General features: G+C 43.8%; 2 protein-coding genes and 1 long non-coding RNA gene across 3 annotated transcripts in view; 2 read left to right on the top strand and 1 right to left on the bottom strand.

The window, feature by feature from the left end:
• Positions 1-16,784, top strand: part of trpm7 (transient receptor potential cation channel, subfamily M, member 7) — a 51,294-nt gene extending 34,510 nt beyond the window's left edge. Inside the window, exons 20-40 of the mRNA XM_079996998.1 lie at positions 413-541; positions 798-1,049; positions 1,531-1,705; positions 2,501-2,633; positions 3,046-3,227; positions 3,390-3,522; positions 4,129-4,925; positions 6,743-6,837; positions 7,070-7,166; positions 7,394-7,470; positions 7,991-8,028; positions 8,289-8,317; positions 8,557-8,610; positions 8,998-9,042; positions 10,337-10,402; positions 11,249-11,532; positions 11,906-11,988; positions 13,078-13,283; positions 13,950-14,001; positions 14,089-14,195; positions 16,474-16,784. Coding sequence (XP_079853124.1) covers positions 413-541; positions 798-1,049; positions 1,531-1,705; positions 2,501-2,633; positions 3,046-3,227; positions 3,390-3,522; positions 4,129-4,925; positions 6,743-6,837; positions 7,070-7,166; positions 7,394-7,470; positions 7,991-8,028; positions 8,289-8,317; positions 8,557-8,610; positions 8,998-9,042; positions 10,337-10,402; positions 11,249-11,532; positions 11,906-11,988; positions 13,078-13,283; positions 13,950-14,001; positions 14,089-14,195; positions 16,474-16,586 — 3,147 coding nt within the window. The 3' untranslated portion in view covers positions 16,587-16,784. The remainder of the gene's footprint in view (positions 1-412; positions 542-797; positions 1,050-1,530; positions 1,706-2,500; positions 2,634-3,045; positions 3,228-3,389; positions 3,523-4,128; positions 4,926-6,742; positions 6,838-7,069; positions 7,167-7,393; positions 7,471-7,990; positions 8,029-8,288; positions 8,318-8,556; positions 8,611-8,997; positions 9,043-10,336; positions 10,403-11,248; positions 11,533-11,905; positions 11,989-13,077; positions 13,284-13,949; positions 14,002-14,088; positions 14,196-16,473) is intronic.
• A 1,319-nt stretch (positions 16,785-18,103) lies between these two features.
• LOC307227678 lies at positions 18,104-20,137 on the top strand. Its single transcript, XR_013844061.1, has 4 exons — positions 18,104-18,202; positions 18,335-18,432; positions 19,060-19,136; positions 19,257-20,137. It is a non-coding gene; the product is annotated as an uncharacterized lncRNA (long non-coding RNA).
• Positions 20,138-22,380: 2,243 nt separating this feature from the next.
• Positions 22,381-27,329, bottom strand: bcl2l10 (BCL2 like 10). The gene is made up of 3 exons (XM_079998013.1): positions 27,284-27,329; positions 24,810-25,276; positions 22,381-23,290 (listed from the first exon to the last, which is right to left on the bottom strand). Exons 2-3 carry the CDS (start codon positions 25,269-25,271, stop codon positions 23,168-23,170), a joined length of 585 nt encoding a protein of 194 aa, XP_079854139.1. The 5' UTR covers positions 25,272-25,276; positions 27,284-27,329; the 3' UTR covers positions 22,381-23,167.
• Between the last annotated feature and the right edge of the window lie 379 nt (positions 27,330-27,708).

The following is a 27,708-nucleotide window of genomic DNA, read 5'->3' as shown; positions in this document are numbered from 1 at the left end:
GTCTAGTTTTAATAATTCTCTTGGCTCCCGGCTCTTAGCATGCTGTCTGCTTGGCTTTTCCGTCATCGTGAAATGTTAACACGGTTTATTTTGGGTTCACGTTCATCATAAGTAAACACGGAGTGATTAGGCAAATCTGAGCCCTCATGGAAGAGCTCTAGCAGCATGTGGAGACCACAAATGAATGTTTCCTTTTCCTAAATGATTGAATCTTTCTAAATGTATTGTCATGCTCAAATGTATTTGGCAGCAGTTAAACAGCGCTGATGTGTTTTGGCTTATCAAATCTTCTTTTGTTTCTAGAAGGGAGACAGTCTATGCGTTATATATTCCATCTTGCTGCTCTTTCTCTTTTAAAGGCTCCTCACTGCTTATGAGTCCTTGGGTTTATTTTTGTTTTATGTGTTGGTAGCTGTTCTACCTTGGTTTTCTGATGTTCTACTCCTACGTGGTCCTGGTGAAGATGCCCGAGTGGCCTTCTCCTCAGGAGTGGGTGGTCATCCTCTACATATTCACTTCTGCCATTGAAAAAATCCGAGAGGTATGTTGAGTAGCTGTTTGGATTGATTGTGCTAGAACTTTATTCATAGTGATAAAAAGCAAGTTTAGAAAGGTATGATGGAACAAAACCGTTAAATCCAATCAAAACCTAATTGGATACGATGCTTTTTTGATGGATGGGGGGACAATTCAGTCTTGTTTTTATTTGGAAAATGTATACTAAACTGCATTATAAAGACATTTATTACTCAACCTTTTTCCTCACTTGACATCTCTTTATTTTTTCTCTTCTCCAGATGTTTATGTCTGAAGCAGGAAAGATAAGTCAAAAAGTCAAAGTGTGGTTTAGTGACTATTTCAACGTGTCGGACTTCTTGGCCATCGTGACTTTCTTTGTGGGGTTCGGCCTGAGGTTGGGTGGCGGTGAGGCCTTTGTCCCTGGAAGAACAGTTTACTGTCTCAATATCATCTTCTGGTACGTGCGACTCCTAGATATTCTGGCAGTCAACCAGCAAGCAGGACCATACGTCATGATGATCGCCAAAATGGTGAGTGGTTCACTCCTTATTTTATTATTATAATACATTATTGTGACAGTGTTCATTTTAATACTTAAAGTGGCTATCCAGACGATTGTCTGTGTTGCGTAGATTACACTACATGTCCCAGAAATCTACTTTTAACAGAATTCACATGAATTGCACACTGAGAAGATGAAATGTCTGGCAATTTTCCCTTTTGAAACTAATAATTGGCTTCAACTCCACTTTTCTATTGGTGCCCCTAATATCAATCCAACATGTACATTAATATTTTCAGTTTAACGATAACAAGCCAAATTGCTTCCTTAAATATTATCCAAGACAGAGATTTAAAAAAATATCTACACAAATTGAATTGACTATTTTTCCTGCCTTGATACTGTGAAGGCAAAGTTCCAGAAACACACATAAGATGGCTGCATCTTATATTGAGACATCAGTAATGTCTGCTGCGTGCTTCATTAATTGTGTGCAATATCTCTTCCAGGTGGCCAACATGTTCTATATAGTGATAATAATGGCCATAGTCCTGCTGAGTTATGGCGTGCCTAGAAAAGCCATCCTTTACCCAAATGAGAAGCCCAGCTGGTCACTGGCCAAAGATGTGGTCTTCCAGCCGTACTGGATGATGTACGGGGAAGTGTATGCCTATGAAATCGATGGTAAGGACGATGAGGATATTAGGGAAGACTATGCTGGTAAGGACAGTTTTCTTTTTAATAGTTCCTCACCACAGCATGGCAGCTGATTGTCACTCAATCAATCCCACTGCAATCTAATAATCATAAATAACGACGTTCACACCCACACAGCCAACGCTGATCTCTGTGAGCCGAATGTCAGTTTTTAATTTACCACGGAGTTAACTGCCCCAATTCAACCGTAAGGATTCTTTGATAAGACTGTTTAATGTGATTATATTTTTGAGTCAGGAGCGTTTGAGACTTGTCCAAAGTGAAGGTAAAGATGCGCCCAGGTGTCTGAGTTGTCTATTAGTATACCTGTGAAGAGTTTTTGCATGTGTGTATACTGTTCATATACAGGTTCTCCTCACTTAAGGACTGAGTTCTGTTCCTAGAACCAGGTCGTTAAGCGACTTGGTCAATAAGCGAGGACCCGTGTTATTTCACGGTAAGGGGGCATGGCGATTGCGAACGCTAGTGTAGTGAATACTGACAGACTGAAGGAATGAGACTGAGAACGGTGATGAGATGTATACAGTGTATATATAGTTTATGTAGTGTATACAGCATAGTGTATATAGTCTGTAAAGGGTGATGCGCAATGAGATGCTTGACGCTGGGATGCCGCGGTATTGTAGGCGTCGCACAATACTGCCTGGTCAGAGAGCTGGTCGTAAGTCCGAACAGTCGTTAAACAGGTAGGTCGTTAAGAGAGGAGTACCTGTATAAGGCATCGTCTATATTTGTATATTTTATAAATTGCTTTCTCTACAGTGTGTGCCAATAACACAGAGGAGTCAATAGGGCGGTTGTGTGCAGCTGGAGTGTGGCTTACTCCTCTCCTACAAGCAGTCTACCTCTTTGTACAGTATATCCTGATGGTCAACCTTCTCATCGCCTTCTTCAAGTAAGAGAACAATTTATACTGCTCATGAATTGAGTCGGTTTTCATGGGGATCCAAATATCGTGACATAACAGCCTTCAAAACATTGACCCAATGGGCAGGCCTGTGGCCGGATAATGACTGCATGTCATTTCAATGCATGTATATAAAAGAAGGGTGTGATGTGTTCATTGAATGTTAGTGAATGTACAACTCCATCATTGGTCAAGCCGCTCTGGAAGCCATATTGTATTGTCCAAGACACTTTTTTTTTTACTGTACTTAGTACATGATCTCTATGTGCAATAATGATAATAATGTGCAATAGCTTTACTGTCACCCTGTTTATCTGTGTGTGAGACCAAAAGTCCTTTCATAAGGCACCGCTACATGTGGTTATGTTGACACTCCCTCTTTTTGCCTGTTTGTTTTCAGTAACGTGTACCTTCAAGTGAAATCAATTTCAAACCTTGTGTGGAAGTACCAGCGCTACCATTTCATCATGGCCTACCATGAGAAGCCTGTCCTCCCTCCTCCATTCATCTTCCTCTGCCACATTTATTCTCTCTGCTACTGCATGTGCAGGAAGAGGAAGAAGGAGCACACCTACGGACCAAGTATGTCTGTGTGTCTGTGTGTGTGTGTGTGTGTGTGTGTGTGTGTGTGTGTGTGTGTGTGTGTGTGTGTGTGTGTGAGAGAGCTATACACACACACACATTTTTATTTTTTTAGCTTTGTTTAGTTGAGTGCTTTTGTGTGACGACACATTTCTGCCTCAGAGCTGTTTCTGACCGAGGAAGACCAGAAGAAGCTGCATGATTTTGAAGAGCAGTGTGTGGAGACCTACTTCCACGAGAAAGATGACCAGTTTCACTCGGGTAGCGAGGAGCGCATACGTCTCACCTCAGACCGGTGAGTCCATTGTGGTTCCTTTTGTTTCAGAAGAGAGACACAGATCGTCTTCCTTTAGCAGCGTTTCATACACAAGGGCAATTCAGAAATACATTTAAAAAACAGTTTAAAAACATAATACAATAAGAGATAAAAGGTTGAAGTGCTATTTAAAGCAAGCTGATTATTAATTGAAAGGCAGTGTAAAATATACCTGTTTTGAGCCCGGATTTAAAAGCAGTGAGTCTGCGATCTTCCAGAAATGTGTTCCAACACTGTATCGTCATAACTAAACACAGGTTCTGTGTTTTGTCTTTGATCTTCCAGAGGTGTGTTCCAACACTGTATTGTCACAACTAAACACAGGTTCTGTGTTTTATCTTTTACTCTCTGTACAGTTAGTAGATAAACCAAGTATGATCTGTCAAACTACACATAGAAAATTAGTTTGAGATCAGTTACGATTAATGAGACATTTTCAAGATGTGACTTAACTTTGAGACATATAAGCCTCTCAAGTTGTGAACTCCTAAACGATTTGAACAATCATCAATCAATATTGCATGATATAGTGTTTTATCACTGTTTTAGAGCACTAACGCTACTCATCCTTGTCTCTCTACAAAGGGTTGAAACAATGTGCGTCCAGCTGAAGGAGGTTGGGAACAAGGTGAACTTCATCAAGCGTTCTTTGCACACACTTGACTCCCAGATCGGGCACCTCCAGGACCTCTCAGCACTGACTGTGGACACTCTGAAGTCTCTGACTGCACAAAGGGCCTCGGAGGCCAGCAAGGTCCACAACCAGATCACCCGGGAGCTTAGCCTCTCAAAGAACGTCGTCCCTGGCTTGGCCCCTGCAGCAACAGAAACTGGCCCCCATTCCAAACCCTCCGTGCTGGTAAAGCGCAGTGTGGGGGCCTTCTTCGGCTCTTCCTTTCCCCAGGCAGGAGGGAACCTGGCGGATTCTCTTTTTGGTATTGGATCGGGGGGGGGGCCCATGCTGGAGAGCAGCCGGAGGACGGGGCTCTGCCCCGGAACAGGAGTGGGGCTGGACCCCAACTTGAACCAATCTCTGAGCCCAGAGAGGAGAGGCTTGGGTGGGCTGGGGCACTTCGCTGCAGAGGCTGGCACCTCTGGCAGCGCCAGTGCCTTTGCCTCGAGTGCCGCAGGCGTCTCCCCCCCTGAGCTGCGCTTCCGGGGAAACTCCTTCACCCAGAGGCAGCTGACCCGTCCACAGGAGCCGGGCCTCTCTGACTCCCCCTCCAGCCTGCCCAACGTGCCCTCGCCCGGAGCTCAGTTCTTTGTCAGCAGCACCCCCTCCCAGCCCAGTGGCTCCAGCCACCCAGAACTGGCTTTAGCCGGGCCTTACCAACAACCCATCCAAGCAGACAGCACCACGATAGAGTTTGGGGCGTTTGTTGGTAAGTATGAGAGAGCGGGTCAACGAGATGAGCATGAGAAGGAGGATGAAAGCTGTGTGTGTGTGTATCCGACTGTTGTTGTTGTTTCCAAGCATTCAAGCTCTGCTCGCCCCGCCTGCTTGCCTTCTTGCACTGATGAACCTGAAAGCAAAGGGAGATTAGAGAAGGAACAGAGGGAGAGAGACAAAAGTGGGGGATACGTGAACGAAGCATTTTGTGACGATCAAGGCCAATCGGTAAGGGTCGCTCCGAGTCAGGCTAGGGATGCAGATGTCCCTGTAGCTCCCGATGCTGCCTGTGAGAGTCAGAGGGCCGACTCCCTCCAACCGAGCTGTGCGCTGGTCCCTGCTGTGGTGCCCAGGAGACCCCACAAAGGAAAGGGCAGAGAAGGGAGTAAGCTGAGGCCATCCGTCCGGTCAAAGGCCTCCAAACGGGGTCAGAACAGGTCAGAGACCCCACAAAACAGCAGCGACCCACCCGGAGACCCGAGAAGGAGCAGAGGTTTGAGTTTCAGTCCGAGTTCAAGGCTGCGTCCGCTGGGTGCTCGGGCCTCTCCTCCTTTACCCCGATCAGCAATGGAACCTATCCTACATCTTTTTTTTCCATCTCTTTTCTCCGGTTGCTTTCCCTCCTGTTGCTCTCTCTCTCCTTTTATTCGATTGCACTTCAGCAAAGTTGTGAAAATGGCATTTCTTGGGCACGAGTTATTTGTTGGTTGTTTTGCTGTCTAATGCATGATGGGTCCAAGATTTTGTTTAGGGCTGGTGAAGGTAATTTTATACCATTTTATAATCAAATAATTTTGATTTTTGTCCATTAGAGGCTTCTGGTGTCAAGATAGTAGGGCAAATCTCGCTCAGTAATTTATGTCTCTTTATTCATTTTTGTGCACATATCTGAAGATGAGCAGTTTGTTGGATTTACAGACCTGCCAACCTGCACACATTTTGCGTACCAACCACGCAATTCTTAGTCAAAATATGCAGGTACGAAATGCCAGCTGTATCTACGCAAAAACTATATACATACAGTGTGTGTGTATATATATATATATATATATATATATATATATATATATATATATATATATATATATATATATATATATATTTTTTTTTTTTTTTTTTTTTTTTTTTTTTATCGGAATTGTCCAAGAAAATTGCAATTGGTGCATCTCTAGTTGGTAAAGATAATGCATTTCAAGGGGTATATCCTAATGCGATTTAATTTGTCCACTGTATGTAGTTAGCCATCGTATCTCTCATACGATGGGATTATCCTCATTACAAGACGCCTACGCTGTGAATAACTGATGGAGTCATTCAGGTGCAGTAACTCAAACACCACTGGAGACTCCCGGTTACACCGTTGTGATACTCAAAATAATTTCCCAAGGTTGGCAGGTCTGGATTTACTGAAGGGATTGGTGTCAGAGCTGGCTGAAATTAAAATTAACTATTGTGGTTTATCCTGCTTGGGGAACAAGATGGGTGAGGATTTTTTTGTATTTGACAAACACAAACTACCAACTCTGGGAAACCTTTAGAGGGAAAACATTTATAAATGAATTGTACTGCACATCTCTCTTAATGTAAATCAGCTTTTTTTAATCGCATCCATGTGGTCCTCCAAGCAGATGTACAAAGAATTATTTCAAATCGTAATTTACCCTGGATTCGTTCTAATAAGTGGAAAATCTCCACAACCTTTCCCTCAAATATTAATAGGGCTGCGTGTTAAAATTCCATCTTAACAACCACACAATCGCAGCCCGAGCGTTCGGTGATCATGTTTTTTTTTCATCCTCTTTGATTAAGGACATAAAGACAGCCTGGACCTTCAGCACTCCTCACCCAAAAATCTGTCCACCTCCAGCAGACAGCACAGCCCCGTCACCAGGGGCAGACAGCAGGTGTTTTATTTTATTCAATCTTCTTTTTTGGGGCCAGATTCAAGTTTCAGAATGTTTTAATAAGTAGTTTGTGCAAAATGTCTTATCAACAAAGCTGATTTGTGTGTGTGGGGGTGGGGGGGGTATCACCATGCCCTAATGACTGAAAAGTTAAGACAGATGTCCGACGTCTAACGTGCTTCCAGTTGTTAAGAACTTTTCAAAATGAATCACTCACTTTTCTTGACCACAGGTTCAGCCTGAAGCTCAGGGTCACATCCGAACCGTCAACTCGTACGCTGGCTTCACAGAGTTTGACCCGAGCCCCACCTTCCTCGACCCCGACTCCAGTAAGTTGACATCCCCTAAACGTGGCCTATCCTACCAGGTCAAATAAGAAAACAAAAATGTGAAAACGACAAAAAGCAAAGGGCAGCGGCGCACTCCTAGACACAGTGGCAAAACAATTCTTCCTAACTGTTCTGTCCTATCTTTTTCCACTGTAGAAAACATTATTTAGAAATGTCTGCTATCCTCCAAAACACACAGTGGTAATCCATTTGTCGTTTCTCTTCAGCTTTGACTAAAAAAGACAAAAGCAGGGTTTCCGCTGAAGACATCCTCATTCGAGAGGACCGCAGAGCTGCAGTATTGGTGAGAAGTCTGTGTGTGGCAGTGTGTCCATGCACTTTAAATCCACAGCACTGCTTTGTCTATTTCCTCCCTAGTGAGATTAAATCAAGAGTGGGCATGTAAATGTATGTAAAGACAGAAACCGGAATTGGACATTACTGAGTCACATTCTCTGTATTACGCTGAATGACTCCTATTGCTTTTATATTATTCATAGTAGGGCTGGGCGAAAGTGACAAAATCAAATATCACTCTTTTTGTTGTTGTTGAAAATATATAAGGAATTACTATTGGTGCTTTCAAAAGATATTTACAATTCAGAATATCCACATTACTAATGATTAAGCCGGTAGAGGTATTTATTAGAACAGTCATATTTCTTAACTGTAGTGCAACGTTAACTATACTATGATCAAAATCAAAGATATCTACTCTGTCAAATGCAATTATTATAATGAAACATTGCCCGGCCCTAATTCATTGTAATAAGAGTATTGCTGTGTTTTGACTTCTTTAACATCTTTTTGTTATCTCTCATCAGGAGAGAGTTCAGGTCAAGTCAGCCCAAGCCAGCAGCCTGTGAGTGTCTTGCCACACACATACACACACACACACACACACACGCTTACACAGCAAATGGAAAGCATCAAATCCTGTATCTTGATGTGGAACTGGAATGATATTAGCATTTTTTTTTTTTTCAGATTTTAATCAAGACTGTATAATATGCAATGCTCATACACAAAGCACAAAACACTTATTTCCTCCAAGAATGTGGACAAATCTAAAAAGCTAATATCGGTCTTGGGATTCTATTTGTTTCTCCTCTGCCCTGCTAGACGAGCTCCAGGGGACGATGCTCTGAATGGTAAGCCGCGCTGCCGAGCCCGTCCAGCGCGCCTCATCCCAGTCTGAACGACTTACCTGGGTGTTTGTCTGCTGTGTGGTGCACTTATGCAAGCCACCACAGTCATGGCTGAGTGTTTATAGAACTGCTTTCAACTGCAGTTAGGCTCATATAGTCTTATTTCTAGTGAGAAGTTTCTTCTTTTTCCAGGCCAAGTGTACTCCTTCTAATGAGTGTCTTTGTTGTGATTTTGATTCCAGCTGCATCTTGTCTGTACACCTCACGGCACGCACATCTGGGAGCCAGGAAGGACTGTGAGTATCTTGTTTACAACTTATTAATTCAAGTTTAAAATATCCAAAAGCTGAGATGATCACTTTTTTAAATAAATATACTCTAGCCTTTGTTTTAACCTTATTTTGTGCCTGATATGGCAGCTGGTTTTCTACAAAGTTATAGAACGGAATATTTTGAAACGCTGGAATTGCTTTGGTTGTTGCAGAGGTTTTTACCATGACATGTGTTCGGTTAGCTTTTTATGCAGCATCACAGGGCCATCTACTGGTTGAGGTTTGTCAGTTGAGAGATTCTATTTAGTAGTTTATTTATACTGATGTCTGACATAATTTCCATTCACAGCTAATAGCTATTCTTGAACGGCTAATCACCATTGTTTATGTAAATTCAAATTATTTCCGCAGCCATTGGCTCTCCCTTCAAGCCCATGGAAAGTTACCAATATTCAGGTGAGATTTTGGCTTCATATTCCTTACATATTATTATATAGACCCAGGCTGTAGGGCTGCACACTTTGTTTTGCATCTTCATCTACCCCACATATACATTAACAGTAGTCAGACAATCAATGGGACATTAATCAAACTTCTTTGGTGGAAGCGTGCAAAGTAAACACCTTCATAATTATTAGATTTTGTGATGCTGCTTCCCCTTCATTGGCTGTTTGAACACTTCGTGTGGGAAATCTTCCTCTACTCTGTGGCGACATCTGTGAAATTAGAACACACATCTCGGCAGCAGTTACTTATCTTGTAAAAGTTGTAAATCATAAAGATTCCTATCACGTTAAAACAGAAGGAGTGTATATGAAATATTCTACCTCTTGGCTTTTTAAAAGTTAAATCACATCACTGCTTTGAGGATGATACAGTATAGGTTTTAAGTAATGGGAGTGCTGTCCAAATTAGAATTTTAACTTTTCCCCCTACTTTCTATTCAAATAACTTGAGTATCAAGAGCTGGCAGGGTTTTTAATAACCAACTTAACCAACCAACTTACAAAGCAAGACTGAACAGTCACAAGGCTTGTTTGGAATAAAATGTGAAAGACCTTTTTCAGGACCCTCTGACACAGAGACACAGAGGATGAAGTTGAGAACACACCAGTTTATTGTAGAGTGGGCAAGGGGAAACAAGTCCGGAGCAGATGTAAAACATGTCATGACACGTGCTCCTCTCCTGTGTGTGTGGGGGGGATGGGGTTTTTACCTGTTTCTCTTTGATTGGTCTAACGAGCAACAGGCGTACATCCACCCTGGTCCTGGGCCCCAATTACCTAGACCCAAGACAGGTGTGGCTGCTCAAACCGCACAACCCCCACACCACGTACCCCCAACACCAAACTCAGGCCAGGGAGAAGCCCTGGCAGGAGGGATTCTCTTGTCATGGCCGAAGGGAAGCCCCTGTCATGACATGGCTTCCATCTGCTCGGGGCTTGTTCCACCATGCCCACTCTCTGCAATAAAACTGGTGTGTTTTCAACCCCATCACCTGTGTCTCTGTATCAGAGGGCCCAAGGGCGTCTGGCGGGCGGCTCTGCCCCACCAACATAGTAGTTTATCCCTGTTTCATTCCCCACCAAAGTAGTGGTATTGACCAGTGAATGTGTGTGTGTGTGTGTGTGTGTGTGTGTGTGTGTGTGTGTGTGTGTGTGTGTGTGTGTGTGTGTGTGTGTGTGTGTGTGTGTGTGTGTGTGTGTGTGTGTGTGTGTGTGTGTGTCTGTGCTTGTTTTCCACCCCATAGCTGTGGAGCGTAATAACCTAATGAGGCTATCCCAGAGTATCCCCTTCACCCCTGTGCCCCCTAGAGGTAAGGCTCAGTGCTGGTGTCAGTGAGAGACTAGACCTTGATCGCTTCCATCTAAAAGGATAGTTTCCTATTGAGACTTTGTACTTACTAGTTCAACCTTACTGAACTTGCTTTGAATAACAGTTTTACCGAACATTTTATTTAGAACCACTTTATTCACGTACCCCAGACTATCCAGCAGGTTCTCAGTTAGCATCCACAAAACTTTGTTCTCTTACATTAGCGCGGCTGTATCCAAAAGCCTTATTAAAATCCTGATCAAGTACACAGTCTGAGACCATTATTTTTTCAGATAATGCATGACAATGTGAGTTTCATGTTTTTCAAAAAGGCAATGTAACTGCGTTTGGACACAGGGAGTGGTCATTTTTGCAATAGTAAAGCGTTCCGCAAGGTTGCACTATGAACCGTTACAAATGAGGTAACCGACATGTGTGCGCGTGTTGAAATAATGTGATCAGATTGCCAATGACAAGTGTGTTCATGTGAACGTGCAAGAAAACCAACTGTAACTCATGTTGAAACTGAAAGCCTCAATTGGACAATATGGAAGAAGAGGCCAAGGCTGCTGTTGTAACGTTGTTCTTTCTCACCAACAGCACCTTAGGTTTAAACACTTGCAATGACAGCCAGATAAACGTAAGAATGTGTTTCAGTGCAATTTGGCTTGCAAGTAGATTTCATTTATAAGCGAAATTTCCACAAAAAAGGAAATATGCAACAAAAGAGTGAATTTATAAAATAGAAATGATAGATCAAGCTACATTGTATCAAAGACACTTGTCAAAAGGTTCTACTTTGAATATTGGGTGAGCACCAGGGGACTGAACCTGCGTTTCCAACCAGGCGAACCAGTTACTGTGTACCGTCTGGAGGAGAGCTCCCCCAACACAATCAACAACAGCATGTCTTCCTGGGCCCAGCGGGGTCTCTGTGCCAAAATTGAGTTCCTCAGCAAGGAGGAGATGGGCGGGGGGCTGAGGAGAGCTCTCAAGGTGCTCTGCACCTGGTCTGAGTACGACATCCTGAAGCCGGGACACCTGTACATAGTCAAGTCCTTCCTCCCTGAGGTGGTCCAGACCTGGCAGAGCATTTACAAAGAGGACACCGTGCTTCACCTTTGTCTCAGGGTAGGATTCACATTCATTTCAATTACCAAACTACAAAATCTGGTACGCTGACCCCCTGAGTTGAGAAGCAGTGCAGATACTGTACATGGACCATGAAGCCTGGTGTGTGTGTGGGGGAGAGGTTGGGGAATGATTAGTGCGGAAAACATTAGAATAAAATGTGAATAAATACAAAAGCACCATCTTAACAACTTGATTAGCGTGAAAGTTACCTTATTGCCATCAACAACAATGCTGCAATAATAATGTGTTGAATTTATTTGCCAGTGGGAAACAGTGCTATAGTACCGGCAGTCTGTTTACATAATAGTAACCATATTCATAGATCTGAAACATCCCCAGGCATGTGAGTCGTATCCTTCTTTCTTTCCAGGAAATTCAACAGCAGCGAGCTGCTCAGAAGCTGACATTTGCCTTCAACCAAATCAGGCCGAAAACAATCCCTTACTCTCCAAGGTAAACTCCCATCTCTAAGAAGAAGAGTTTCCTTCCCTAAAACCAGCGGACATTTTCTCATGTGCGACTGTCTGCAAGATACCATTAGGTGTGAAAGTGCTAGTCAAGGGCTTTCTCTAGATTATGGCCCTGCAATGTGACTCACTCATCTAGATGAATGGACCTTGCTAGATACTGACCATAATCTGTTGATTTGGCGCTGTACTCCACATGTTTTGATTACCAATCAATTTACATGAGCTTAAAGTTCAGATTGTCTTCGATCTGAGAGTATTTATATGATTAGTGGATACATAATTTGGAAATAACCCTTTTCTTGCGTAGTCCCCTTTTTCAGGCAACTAATGGTATTTGGTTGAATATCTTCTGTTTGAAGTGACTTTCAATGGAATTCAACGGTCAACTACTCAAATAGTCTAATAGTTGGCTAAATGAGTAAGTTGAAAAGGAGGCATTGGTCATCACAAACGATCTAGAAATGCAGGAGATGTGGATGAATAACTTCAACCGTAGTTTCTCCTCACTAAATTCCTCATTGACTTCAGTCGAACAATTAGTCAGAAGAAGCTTCTTCTGAAAGAATCCGTTCATAATTTCCATATTTCTGGTTTCATTAATGACTGATTAATGATTAATTACCATAAACTCATGAAAAGAGAACTGAAAAAAGAAGCTGATGCATGAAAAAGGTTCCCTTCATATTACGAAACACTCTCAAATACAAGCCACAATCTGTACTCTAAGCTCATATTGTCAAGCCAAACATTTCAGCCAACCCATGTATTCAATCGTGTATTTGTGTAGTTGAATTCTCATTGAAAGTCACTTCATACAGAAGATATCCTTCCAAATATGTTTGGTTGCCTGGAAAAGGGGACTGTGCATGAAAAGGTTATTTCTAAAAACTCTCAAATGGAAGCCTCATTAATTGATCATCAAAATGTTGGGAGTACGGAGCCAAAGCACCAGAAAATGTGTTACTGTCCAAATGGTCAGCACTACATCTCAAGGTACCTATGCACAAAATAGTGTGGTCTAATTAGTTTTGTGGTGCATTTTGTTTAAGAGGCCTGTCGTCCTTGTGCGCAGGTTCTTAGAGGTGTTCTTGCTGTACTGTCACTCGGCCGGCCAGTGGTTCGCAATAGAGGAATGCATCACCGGCGAGTTCAGGAAGTTTAACAACAACAACGGGTACGAGATTGTGCCCACCAACCTCCTGGAGGAGACCATGCTGGCCTTCAGCCACTGGACCTACGAGTACACCCGCGGCGAGCTGCTGGTGCTGGACCTGCAAGGTAGGAACTAGTCCTTGACCCCAGTCAGGTGTCCAGTTTATGCAGGCACAGGCTAATTTGCTGGCGCACATCCAGCCATTAGTCTTTACACGGTACGCGTAAATCCCAAAATAAATAAAATGACAACTTTACCCTCAAGGGGAAAGTAAATATAAATATGTGGTAAATATGTCTAACCCTAGTTGTCACCGGGAGATCTTTTTTAGGAAAAATGCCGCACCATATCGTTCAAAATTTTCAAAACCTGTTAATAGATGGCATATTAAAAATGTGGGCATCATCAGGAAAATGTATGTTTTATCAGTAATGTAAAGTGTGTTGGCGAGCAAGCAGCCTAAAATGCAATTTGACATCGGCCTTCCAATAACAATATTTTTGAGATCTATAATCTCAAAAACAAACAATGGTCCACAAGCCAAAGCTGCCAGTGGGGGCCTGTTTACAACTATTAGACCCCCTCCCCCAATACTTTTTGTGTATTGCAGATCCACCTCACTGCTGTTACATTGGTCTTAAAATGAATCTGTTTAACCTAAACCTTATTTTTCCATCTTTGGGAGTCAATCACTCAGGTTGACTCCCAATGATGAACAAATAAGGTTACAGTTAATTACTGGAATTTGCCTTAAATTTATATACAGTAAGGCTAATAGTGTGTTTGGCTAGGTGTGGGGGAGATTCTGACGGATCCATCTGTTATAAAGAGCAGTGAGAAGGGGTAAGTTCCAGCTCATACTTTTTTTTTGTTCATATGATGGCGCCATGTTTGATCATGATTCTAAATAATTTCTCTGTTCTCCCGTAGGTCTTATGATATGATTTTCGGGCCTGCTAATCTGGGAGATGATGCCATTCGAAACTTCCGTGCAAAACATCACTGCAATTCCTGCTGTCGGAAGCTCAAACTTCCTGGTAGGAGAGGTTTACTCTTTCCTGAACTGCTTTTAGTGGATTACTGTTGTAAAGTGCCAAATGGACTGTTTTAAATGACTACACAATATGATACAGAAAGGGCAATGGAATAGAATTGGCATGGAACCTACTTGTCTAGTTCAGGGTGTTTGTGGGTCCTTCAAAAAGTGTTTTGTCTGATTCTATTTATCTATGTAGTTCTATTTGTTTAAATTGCTAAATCTAATACCCTATTCAGGTATTGTGTTCAAATTTGGCCCAATTTTTATTAGTTGGTTGGTTCTGTCTCTGACCCCATTCTACCCGTTCTCTTCCAAGCCCATTAAACGGCTTATTTGAGTTTCTCTCTATCTTAAAAGGAATTCAGCTGTCAACTACTCAAACCCACTATAGAATATACACAGATCGGCCACAACATTAAAACCAGCTGCCTAATATTGTGTAGCTCCCCCTCGTGCCACCAAAACAGTTGCACACCCGTGGAGGCATGGACTCCACAAGACCTCTGAAGGTGTCCTGTGGTATCTGGCACCAAGACGTTAGCAGCAGATCCTTTACGTCCTGGAAGTTGCGAGGTGGGGCCCCCATGGATCGAGGCTTATGGTTCCAGCACATCCCACAGATGCTTGATTGGATTGAGATCTGGGGAATTTGGAGGTCCACACCTTGAACTATTTGTCATGTTCTTAAATCCATTCCTGAACAGTGTGAAAGGGTTCATTATCCTACTGAAAGGTCACTGCCATCAGGGAATACCGTTGCTATAAAGGGGTGAACTTGGTCTGAAACAATGTTTAGGTAGGTGGTACGTCTCAAAGTAACATCCACATGAATGCCAGAACCCAAGGTTTCCCAGCAGAACATTGCCCAGAGCCTCACACTGCCTCTGCCGGCTTGCCTTCTTCCCAAAGAGCATCCTGGTGCCATCTGTTCCCCAGGTAAAGGACGCACAGGCACCCGGCCATCCACATGATGTAGAAGAAAACGTGATTCATCAGACCAGGCCACATTCTTCCATTGCTCCATGGTCCAGTTCTGACGCTCACGTGCCCAGTGTAGGTGCTTTCAGCGGTGGACAGGGGTCAACATGGGCACTCTGGCCAGTCTTAGGCTACGCAGTACGCTGCGATGCACTGTGTGTTCTGACACCTTTCTATCATAGCAGCATCAACTTTTCCAGCAATTTGTGCTACAGCAGCTCTTCTGAGGGATCGGACCAGATGGGCTAGAATTCCCTCCCCACACTCTTCAATGAGCCCAGGGGCACCAATGACCCTGTTGCCAGTTCACCGGTTGTCCTTCCTTGGACCACTTTTGGTAGGTACTAACCACTGCATACCAGGAACACCCCACAAGACCTGCTGTTTTGGAGATGCTCTGCCCCAGTCGTGTAGCATCACAATTTTGTCTTGTCAACGTGGCTCAGATCCTTACGCTTGCCCATTTTTCCTGCTTCCAATGCATCAACTTCAAAAACTGACTGTTCACTGATTGAAGTCAAAAAGATGTTAAGGAGCCATCACATTCAAGCCAGAAATAAGGGAGTTACAGATTATTTCAGTAGAAGTTTTGTCTGACTCATTGTGCTACTGAAGTCAATGACTAAGTGAGTCGAGGAGAAACTACTGCTCGAGTTATTCATCCCATGAATTCCCATTAAGAGCGTTTCAATTCAAAGAAGTTGTTTTATGATCTTGGAAGTGTACATGAGATAAGACAGACTTCAGAGAGTCACTTCACGCAAGATATCCAACCAAATTTAAAAATAAGAGTGATCTGTCGAGATACTTGTAACATGGAAAAAAGGGGGTCAATATAGGAAAGTGGTTGTTATGAAACACATATTCATGTAAATACCTGAATAAATGGAAGCCGACATAATTCAAGCCGAATTCCCATTGAGATACACTGAAACTCAGCGGCTGTTTTATGGACTATGAACATGGGGTCAAAAAGTAACTTCATAAAAAGGATGTCCAACCAAATGATAAGAAGAGTGCCTAATCTGAACGTAATAGTGATCATTTTTTTTTACCGATTATATAAAATTTATATTTAAACAAGTGCATTTTTGCAACAGGGGGTTTAAGTTTTAAATTGGTCATTACATTAACACCTTCATCCATCATGTGCAAGCTGTTGCACTTGTTTAGAAATACATTTTATATAATCAAAAACTGTAAACAAAAACTGAAAATCCAAGAATTAAAACAGGACAATTATTCTGCTCTGGTCCCCTCAATTTGAACTTTGCCAATTTTACTGTATTTATTTTCAGATCTAAAGAGGAATGATTACACGCCAGACAAGGTGACGTTCCCGCAGGAAGACTCCAGCGACCCGGGCGCTGGCGTGAGGGAGTCCCGCCAGTCGATGCGACTGATGCTCTAACTGGTTTCCAGTCGGAATCCAGTACTGGTACTGTTAGTATCTGGTTTGGGTGGAGACGGCTGCTTTTATAAACTGGAATAATCACGGCAGTTGGTGCCACGGCAAAATGATGCATGCAGACTGTGTTACTTTTTTTGTTTTTTGTTTTTTTTCTCTCCAAACCCGCCAAATGCTGTGTTTAAACACAAAGTACCTATGGTGACCTTTTTTATGCATAAATGGGGGAGGGTGGGGGGGGGGGGATCAGGGGAAAATGTTTTTTTTTGTTTTTGTTTTTTAAAAGGTATTTTTTACATATTTTTATGTTGTGAATATATTATAAATAAATATAAATGACATTGCTATCAACAGGTACAGGAACACTGCAGAAGATCAAGTATTTATTATGAATAACGTGAAGTTGCCTTGTTTGAACACAGAACAAAGAACAGTGGAAGAGAACTTGTACGTCTGTCACAGCGGGTTCAACAGGGAGAGCCTGCAGATATATACACAGCAATGTGATTTGCAGTATGTCAACAGATCTTTTTTTTTTATATAAATATTGAAAGATATATATATATATATATACATACATATATATATATATGTGTGTGTGTGTGTGTAATGAATCACTTGTTTTGTTGCATACTTAATAAGATATAGATGAATTTGAAAATCTTGTAAGATATGGGCAGATTGCAATGCAACTTTTACAGTACAATGTATGTAATTTTATTGTATTCAACTCTGTAAATGTGTCCACCAAAAATTTCCAATAGTTTTGTTTTTTTTGTTGTTTTTGTTTTTTTTTGTTACAAAGGTACTATTGCTATATCTTTGTCATCAATTCTTGTGTGAGCAAATTACAATCTAGTGTATCTTATAGATACTGTTATCTGGCATGAGCTGAACAGATTAACTATTTTATGCAGGGGAACACAGACACAATGGTTATTACTGTATACATTTTCTACTGTATATCATTTAAACTAATAAAATACATCTGAAATGTAACTGCAGCAATCTTTCTAGCATGGACTCAAAATGTTATTGTTTTCGTGGCTTAAAAGATGGATCAACATTTACGGGTGACGCAAACGAGCGTTACCGCCTGCGTTTCAGCGGTTCATCTTTGTTTTTTGTTTTGTTTTTTTTTTATGTTCAAAGCCTCCATCTTTAGAGAGCTAAGACAGCAGCTGAGACACTCCGGTAACGTGGTGCATTACAAACCATGCCCCCACATTCTTTAGCAACACGCCAGTTGCAGGTGTGTAGTTTCACAATGGCAACCCACAATGAGATCTTTTTGAGGAAGGATCGTGTGTGTGTGTGTGTGTGTGTGTGTGTGTGTGTGTGTGTGTGTGTGTGTGTGTGTGTGCGTGTGCGTGTGCTTGCTTGCTTGCTTGCTTGCTTGCTCTCCCTTGAAGGACCGTTAAGTGGGCGGTGGACCTCAGTTTGGGAACCCGCAGTATGAAGTGGGCGGGCAATCCACACCCAGGGCTTTAAATACACACCGTCACACACGCACCTTGCAGTTTGGGTTCTTCTCACCTTCCTTCTTACCACCCAGATCAACACAAGTCGAGCAGCGGCTAAAACAAAGCAGCCATGGTTCAAATCCACGTGGCACACTGGTAAGTATAAAGTTATTTATGTCAAAGTTCATTCATCGGAATCTGTTTTGAAATGCAGGCTGGGTGGATCGTGGCAGCCGAATTATAAAAAAAAATATTTTTATTTTTTCTCAAACTTGTTTGTGTTTCCAGATACAGCTGAGCCGGCATTGCTCGTTTTCGCTCCCTGTCGGATGCGATTTTGAGCAGTGTCCCGGGCGCCAAGGTGATTGGAGAGGAGGGGAAGTCATGTGAGTGCACTGCCAGCACACACTGTATACTGTACACACTACACACTGCCAGTACACACTACTCACTGTACACACTGCACACTACCAGTACACACTGCCACTGTACAATACACACTGCATACTACACACTGTACACACTACTCACTGTACACACTACACATTGCCAATACACGCTACCAGTACACACTGCCACTGTACTTCAAGTGCTTCAAAGGAAAACTACTTTCAAGTATTGGTACTTACTTCAGTATAGTCGGCTTCCAAGACTTTAACTCATTGATCATTTATCAGCTCCATATCCTTATCAATCACTTTGCCACCTAATAATCTACGTCTGCATGGGGAAAAAAAAAAAGAAGCTGCAGTGGCCTCTTTTAGTCAAGTCCACTTTACTAAAAGTGGAGACAACTCGAGGAATCCATGTTGGTACTACTGCCTCAAACGCTCAACCAAGACACACTGGTTGAAACCAGTATTTACACCGAGCGTTAAATATGCGTTTTAACCACCAAACGACCTTAAGAAAAACACCGCTCGGGCCGGACACACTCACTTTACACTTTTGTTTTGGCGAGACTCCCATGACGTCACACCGCACTGAGCTGTGTGCTTTGGTTCCCCCTGCAGCCAGCTTCGAGGTGAGCATTGACGGGAAGAAGAAGTTCTCCAAACTGGAGTCCGGAAGCTACCCGGATAACGCCAAGGTCAGCCATCACAAGCCGTTCCCCCCAATTATTAATATGCGTTGATACTTTTGACCCCGATAAATCATGTATAAAATGACCAGGTAAAGGAAATCTAACATCCGTTCCCCGTCCGTCCAGGTGGTGGAGATGGTGAAAGCGGCCTCATAATAAGGGGAGGAACGGAGGTCTGACGGACGCCTTGACCACACGGCTGTATTCACAACTGAAAAGCAGACGTTCTGTTTTGTTTTGGCCTAGAATGATTGGCATATTTCAAACGGTCTAGATTAAAATTTTCGAGGGGTTTTGTTCATCCCTGACCCAGAAGAAGAATCCAAATGAGACAGTCGGGGCTGGCGCCACGAAGCAGAGCTGCGCGTTCCGCTGTGAATACATCCCAGAGAAAGGAGGACACGGGGAGCCACTGCCCGGTGCCCGGGGGGCTGATCTGAGCTCTGTTCATGAATGTGCAAACTTAAAACCAGGAGTCTGCGCACGATGCAAACCAGAGGGCGTTTCAGCACGCCGGGCCGCCGGGTGGGGGCCTCTTCCGGGGTCCCTCGTCCGTCCTTGCGCTTTATTCTCACGTTTTATCCACAGCTGCATTGCCACGCGTGTGGATCTGTTCCTGCAAACTCAGTTTATTCAGACAGCTGCCGTTTTCCTGCTTACACAAATCAGAAGATGATCGGGGGTCATGCGTTTTGGCTTTAGTATCAAAGATTATCTTTGCCCGAACCCCAGTGCGATGAGTCTGGGGCCATTTACATCACGTCATTGTATTCCCTTAAAATACATAGTCAATAAAAAAGTATAATCTGGTCTCAACTTAACTAGAGATTTGGCAGGGGAAAAAAAAATCAACATATTACAGTAATCATTTTACATACATACAAATACCGTATGATATTACTGTTTTTATGCTTTTTTTTTTTTTTTTTCTTCCAATGTAGTCAAATGCCGTTGTGATTTATGGATTTGTAACCAGCTTTGCATTGAAGGCATATAATAAAGGTATAAAAAAAATATATGTTTTGTGTCTTTTATATTATTGAAACATGATAATTTCAGTAATGTCAAAAAATTCTGTGAGGAAGTCCGATGCATCTTTCTCAACACATGGAATATTGATATTACGATGGGGGGAAAAAAAGAAAGACTAACAATGATTTTAAAGTGAGGCGCGGCCTAATTCAGCTCCTCGCAACCATTTGCAAGGCTCGCAAGGCTTTGTTTTGTCCATTCACAAAGAGAACCTAATTCGGCCTAATTGTGTTCTTTTTCCAAACTTTTGGACTTTTGGCCTTGGCGTAGTGGGACTTCGTAATCAGAGCCACGCCGAGAGACGCACCCACTGCCTAACGCCACAGTGATTGGGGCGTGGCCTTAGTTTGTTCTATGGTAAAACATGATCCAAATAAGTTTTTTCCAAAAACAATTCCTTTCTAAATTCCTTGATGAGCGACTAGTAATTTGTAGCTTCACCACAGTCAGTGTGGTAACTTACTTCGGTAGAAGTACTTACACCCTGGGACGAAAAGTACTTTTCCCATTCTGTTGTGTTTAACAATCCTGCGGTCAATGAGTTTCTGCAGTTTGACCCCTTTCTCCTGTGGTGCGGGACAGTGATGCCAGGCAGGCCAAACACACCCAACTGGGAGGTCCCAGTCTTTGGGGAGAGGGGGGGGGGGGTTCCAAAACATGTTTGTTTTTTTTGCCCGGCGGTGCCCATCTGTAATACTGACCTTCCAGATGGGCACGTCAGATACTGAGGTCGGATCCCGCTGATCTCCGGTCCACCCAAAAGCTTTCCTCCACATAAAGCCTCTCGCTGAAGACAGTGAAACGATCATACTGAGGATGAAGCCCCTACTCTCCCTAATCGCACCGATCAGCTTATGGGGTGAGACACGGGAGGCCGAGTTTGTAGTTCAGCTCTTCTAGGATAGTTTAAGCCCCCCCCCCCCCCCCCACACACACATCGAGTACGAGTAATCTCCATAATCCACGCGCTAAACAGGCGGCGCTGACGACTGTGGAATTGAACACGTCTCGCCGTCAGGTTCCTACACACTCCAAGAGACTCGTGACGTTTCTCTTCGGGCTCTTTGTTTGTGTGCAGCAGTATTCCAGGTGCCATGATCTCATCGCAGCGTCACAGCACTTTTTTTTTGTTAATCATTATAGAGCGCTCCACGCCATTCACACACACACACACACACACACACACAATAACATGTACATACAAGAGGCCCAGACTCTGACCCTATTTCAAATGAAAGATTAACAGCGCCTGGTTTTTATAAGCTCCTCAACATCGCGATTCCTTGTTTTCTCGAAAACACCGAGCGACGCGTTCTTCTCGGAAGCGCTTCTGGAGATCAGATCCAAGTCTTGACGGACCGGCCCCCGAACCCACTGCCGCAGAGCACGCCGAGCCCCTCAAAAGGACCACGGCGTTCACAGGAGTCTCGCTCACAGGTTAAGCACAAAAACGTAAATAAAACTTTCAACGTGATGAAATGATTTTACGATCATTATGAAATATCAGATTGGCAAAATAACTTACAGATCCACTTTATCTCTGGGTCTCCAATCACAAGCATCGGTTTCACAGTAATGGGCTATTCTTGTTTTAATGATGGATTAGCGCCTGCTTGTCTTTGAAAAATAATTGATATTTTATAATTGATATGAACACTTGACCAATTGAACACATCTTCGGTGCTGGAGCTTTTAACTCTTACTGTAGCGTGTCATTGCAGAGCTCGTCTCTCGATCGTCAGGGAAAACACCCAGACAGTGGCTCCCAAAGCGCATTTCTAATTGATGACAGCATGTCTGAAGACAGGCGAGCGCAGCACACACCGACCGAGGGAGGGAGGGAGGGAGGGAGGGAGGGAGGGAGAGCCCAAGCAGCGTCGTTCAGACGGGGACATTCGAGACGAACCTTTCGCTCGGGCGACACCCGAAGGTGCGTGATATCAAAGAGGATCCGGGGGAGAGGTGCTCAGAATGTTTTATACGTCCGCGGGGGGTTGTGAGAGGAGAACAGAGTGGTTGCTTGTACAGAGCTGGAGGCCTGCCCTGACAGGCCTGTGGCAGAGGACTGGGAATAAAGCCCGTGTCAACACAGCAACAGTTGAATTAAAACCACCTGAGGCACGGGGGTCTCCAAACTCAACAGCAGTTTAAAAAAAATAATAATAAAAATAAAAAAATGCACTTTCACGATTGGATCGGTTTTATTAAAAAAAAAAAAAAAAAAAAAAAAAAAAAACGACAAATAAATAGAACAACAAAATGTAAAAATATAATGTTTCAAAGATCTGTATGGGTTTCGACATAGCGACTGTTGAAACAACAGCAGGTTTAAATTGGAGAATTGGTCCCTGGTTTGTTAGTCTGATGTGAGAGTAAAACTAAATGAAAACATAAAAGCACCGCCGTCTGGTTTCTCACACTGCGACAAAGATAAAACAGATGTGGAAACCAAGTGAACCGCACCGTTCACGTGACCGGAGAACCGATTAGAGGAAACAGTGAAACAAAACTGGATGGAGAAATGGCCACTGCCAACAGTTTCATTTCATATAAATATAATATATTAATTTATACGTTGTACAACTAGAATGGCTTTATACCACACACACACAACTTAGGTAAACACACAAATTAAAGGCAGCCAACAATTAAAATAAAATCAGGAAAAAACTGAGGGTGTCTGAAAAACTGAAATGCAATGTTTCGTAGCTGCACCGCCAAAAACAAACCGCGTTCTGCAAGATCATGCGCTTGTGACAATGAGCACGTCTGCAGATAATGCAAACCAACACCACCCACTCCATCATTTCTCAAGGCAATGAGATCACTTTTACAATCTTAAGGAGCAACTGACAATCGTTAGCAAAACATGTGACACGTTGGAACATGTGCAAACATTCAGTTGAGCTAAAAATCCAAGACCCTGAATTTCAAAGAGGATAAACTGATCAAACAAGGTATTTAAGAGTGCGAAATGAGACGGACGTGGCGAGCGCTCTGCGGCGCTAGAGCACCAGGAGGAAGGTCAGCCCCGCGATGCCCACGCCGGCGGCGGCAAACAGGGCGGTCTTCATCGACGAGTCCTGGTTCACTTCCCTGGCACTGAGGGAGAACTTACAGAAGCCTTCCTGGGGGAGGAAGTACACAAAGAGACATTCAGACCATCCATCCCAAAACCACGTGAACTAAATAAATAAATAAATAAATAAATAAATAAATAAAAACTAGCGAGAGCTGAAAAAAAAAAAAAAAAGACAAACAGGCGGAGAAACAAAATGGAGGACGCTTCATTGCATCTTTAAACATTCCAAACCACACTAGTCATCGCCTCATAATATTAACAGATCATCACCAAACTGATGGAATACACCAAAACAGACAATGTCAATTTGCCTAAAAAATTTTAAGTAAACAAACAGATCATTTAAATTAAATATAACATAAAGCTAATTATTCATCATCGCATAACTATGATATTTATTTTCGGTACAATCAGTTTTGGACCAAATTCGGCATCCAAAGCGTGCGTGCGTGCGTGCGTGCGTGTGTGTGTGCGTGTGTGTGTGTGTGCGTGTGTGTAAGCTGTGTTTCTGGTTGGTGTTTTGGGACGGAGACACCTGCTCCCTGGCCCAGGTGCTCGCTGTTGTGCAGACACTTTGTTTTCTCTACCAACAAACACCACGCAACGTCCTCCATTAGCGCAGCGCCACTATTCAAAGCAGCCAGGCTCTGGCTGCCACTACAAAGTGCATCTGGCGGAGCAGGGTGGAGGTCCGTTGGAGGCAGCTGCCAGTTGAAAAAGAAAAGAGCGTGCGGGTGTGCACCCGGTGGTGGTTTGGGAGGGGCGGCGAGACCATTCACAAAAGCAGGCATTCAGCTGCGGTTCCTCTCCGTTCGGTTTTCCCGTTTCCTGCACAGACGCCGTCGTTTCTCCAGGAGATTTTTGGAAGAACAACCAGAGGCGTGATAAGCAGCTCCTGCCTGGTTTCAGACGACTGGTACCCAGAGGGTTGGGGAGTATCTTTACCCTTTGGATGACCGGTTGTAGATCAGCAATATTTTAAGATCAATGCAGCCAGACGACATATCTTTTGTCCTGTGGCCCCACAAAGAAGTCCTCCCTCTCTTCAACTCAGGGCACATTCTTCACATTCTACTGTGCGATCACTATAATCACTGTGGCTTCCTGCGGCGTCTGAGCACTCCCTCTTTGCCGAAGCAGGATGAGCGTGCGTTCGCTGTAACGGCGCCGATAAGAATCTGCGACTGAACGCAGCGCGCTCGGTTAGATATGTGGCAGGAAAGTAAATCTTAGATAAGTGGATTTAAAAATAGCCAATGGGGGAGAATCGGCCTCGCCGATCTGACGTTTTTGATGCGATTTTTTTATCTTTATTCAACCATCGGGTTGGTGTTCCATAATTGAACGATCTAAATCCATGCAGCGTTATCAACACTGGAATTTGAATACCTGATCGAATCAGTGGCAAAATATCTTGTTTCTGTGTTGAGCGAATAAAAATATTCAAAATATTATCACGCCTTGAATTCATTCAACCTCTGTTTTCCAGTGAGAAACTCTTCTAAAGTGATGGGTGTTTTGAGACCTGATTTTGCATGTTGAAGTTGTGACATTTTAAGACTCACCCAGCCTCCATTTTCCAGCAGCCAGTCTTTCTTCTCCTCTCCCAGGTATTCAGCTATGGTCGCCGCCAGGCCCCTGGGGCTACTGGGTCCCTGTCCCAGTTCCTGGCCCTTCACGGGGTCCAGCCCCAGCTTGGCGCCCTCCTTTTCCCGCAGCTGCCTGGCCACCACCCCCGTAAAGGTGAAGAGGGACACCACCCTCCCCCAGTTCAATTGTCCATCTCCCACGAGCTCATCCATCACCTTCCAGAGGCTGGTGCAAGGGTCCAGCCCGCACTGGCTCAGGAAGGTCTGGGCAAGGGAATGGAAGCGTGTGTGGTGCTGCAGCTCCATGTCCTGGGCCAGGAGACGCATGGCAGCGGCCGACTCGCTGGGAGGTGGAGAGGCTTGTCGTGGGCTGGCGCTGCAGTGGGACAGGTAGTCCTCTGCCAGCGCCAGGGTCTCTTTCCATAGCCTACACGACATATTTTCTAAAACAAAAGAGGAACAATAGCCGTTTTGTTACTCAAACTTCATCAACAATATTGGGGGTTAGCATTTGTGATTCACTGTTAAATTCACTTTTGAGACGTGCAAGATTCAGGGTGAGAAAGACCCGAGTCCCCAACTACACTGTTGAAAAAAAAAAAATGGAGTAAACGATCTTGGGGGGGGGGGTACAATGGCTTGTCACACCGGAAGAGACCTCCATCAACTCTTTCATATCAAGGAGGCTCAATTTGATCCACATTACGCTGTGGACCCCATTTGATATTAGTTTGTCTCTGGGATTCCAATTTTCGATTTCAGATTTTTATTGTTAGATAGGATTTGAGCGCAAACTTCCAGTGCTCTGTGCACTGGTCAGGTAGAAAACAGTCTTGAACTGCTGTCACACATGTACTGTACACCTGAAATTATCTGGAGGAGCTCTATGTGTGAACGCAAATGTCTGAATCATTTGAAACTGACCTTACCCAGACCTTACCCAGGGTAATGCAGACTTTGTACCAGAGTCCTAGTACAAAGTCTGCATAATGTCGGACTGAGTGGTATGTGTGAACAGAGCAGGTGATTGTCGGGATCTTTCACTGTGAGCGAGTGGGCGTGTCCTGTGTTGATGACGTCTCCATCATGCGCCAGTTATTTACCTCCGTGCAAGGAGCGTAGCTGCTTGGTACTCCTTTCTGCTTCCTTTATTATTCCCTTCAACCCTCCCGTTTATATTACGGATACATCTAAATACATGGAGTATCAACGCAAATAAAGCCCAACTACTGATAAGTCTGTAGTCTCGTCCGCCATCTTGGGTGTGCTGTAAAACGCTGCAGCGTCATTGTGTCATTGCATCACATCCTGCCTCCTGCACACTCCACCCAGGCTCCACCTCTTATCTTAACCAAACAGATTATTTCCAGGTGGTGTAAATGCGTCTGACACGGACAATCTCCATTTTTTTGCTACTTGTGTGAAACAGATAATCAGGTCTGGACAATGTCCAGAGTGCATGTGTGAAAGCAGCTTAAAACCGTCATTATCATACACTCGCCAATTATTTGTGCCAACATCTTGCAAATTAAATTACAGTGAAGCTGAACTATTAATCATTTTGCCGCGGAACCCCTTGAAGCTCTTGCATGAGACCTAGGCGTCCCCCGGACCCCATGTTGAGAAACACTGCCCCGAGGTTGGCTTGGCATGGGTACTTGTTGATTTAATTTCATGGAACTCTCTGGTGACAAGTGTGTATATCACTGTGTACAAAACGGTACAAAATTGGCCTTCATGGGGTCCTTCCAGTGTAACAAAGCTTTTGCAGCTTCAAAAAGGTTCAGTGCTGTGCTTCATCGCCCAAGATTGTGGGGAAGGGGCCATTTTATGGGAACAACACAAAATAAATACATATATAGCTGGTACTATAGGTGCCGCTAGGAGCAATTCAACTCAAAGCTCCGGGAATTGAGCATCATTGATCCCCGGCAATGGCATCGCTGTGACAGCAAGTCATGCTTAGCGAGTTGAAGAAGAATATGGATAAGTAGTAAATCGTCAGTGAAAGGGTTTCATCTTATAAACGAGACACAGCAACCTCCGTGTGACGTCAGAAGACGTTGGTTGCCAGATATACGATTCCGAGCAGTGATACGACGCTTATCAGCCCCGCTGCAACAAAAGAACAGCAAACCGAGTACAGAGGACGTTGAGAGACAGTTATATGGGCAGGCATCGGCATTTGGCAGACATTTCCCCGGGTCCGCGGTCTCTTTTCCTGGCTAAACGCTGCGTCGCATCAATGGAGGACTCCGACACAAAGAACCTCCGGCTAAGCTAGCACCGCCAGGACCAATTACAACGGCTGTCGTTTTGTACGCAGGACAAACATCTCAACGCAGCTTCGAAGTTATCCCTTACTTGACGCGAGTCAAGTAATTGTTTTTTTTGTTGTTCTTGTTTGTTTGTTTGCATGTTTTTAAATGATAAAACGAAACAGTGCTCACCCTCCCAGCGATATCGTACTGCTGTCGGTGGGTCCGGACGGCGGAAGGACACGAGCGCTCCGCGGGCCTCGTCACACCGTTTCCCTTCGCTCCCTCCGCCCCTTTAAAGGCTGACCCCGCCCACTCGGCGCTGCGTTCGCGTCGCGTTGGAGATGGGGAAACGAGAGCTTCGAGCGGGTGGGAATGTCCCGCGTCACGCCTGCTTTCACGTTGCGAACAGTACCACTACTATGACTGCGAGGGACGTTTTTTACGAAAAAAAAAAAAAAAAGCTTAACGGAACGATATATGTTGATCGTCAACATTTTAAAATGTCGCCATCAAAGGTTTGTGGCATTTCTCCATTTAAGGGGTTCGCGCGAGAAAGGCGCTCGCGTTTTGATTCCCACATGACTTGAACGGAGCACGAGCCGCGTGGGTGAACC

The sequence above is a fragment of the Zeus faber genome (assembly GCF_960531495.2).
Source record: "Zeus faber genome assembly, chromosome: 3".
Taxonomy (NCBI): Eukaryota; Metazoa; Chordata; class Actinopteri; order Zeiformes; family Zeidae; genus Zeus; species Zeus faber.
The sequence above is the reverse complement of the archived record's forward strand: the minus strand, read 5'-3'. Positions and strand labels throughout refer to the sequence as shown.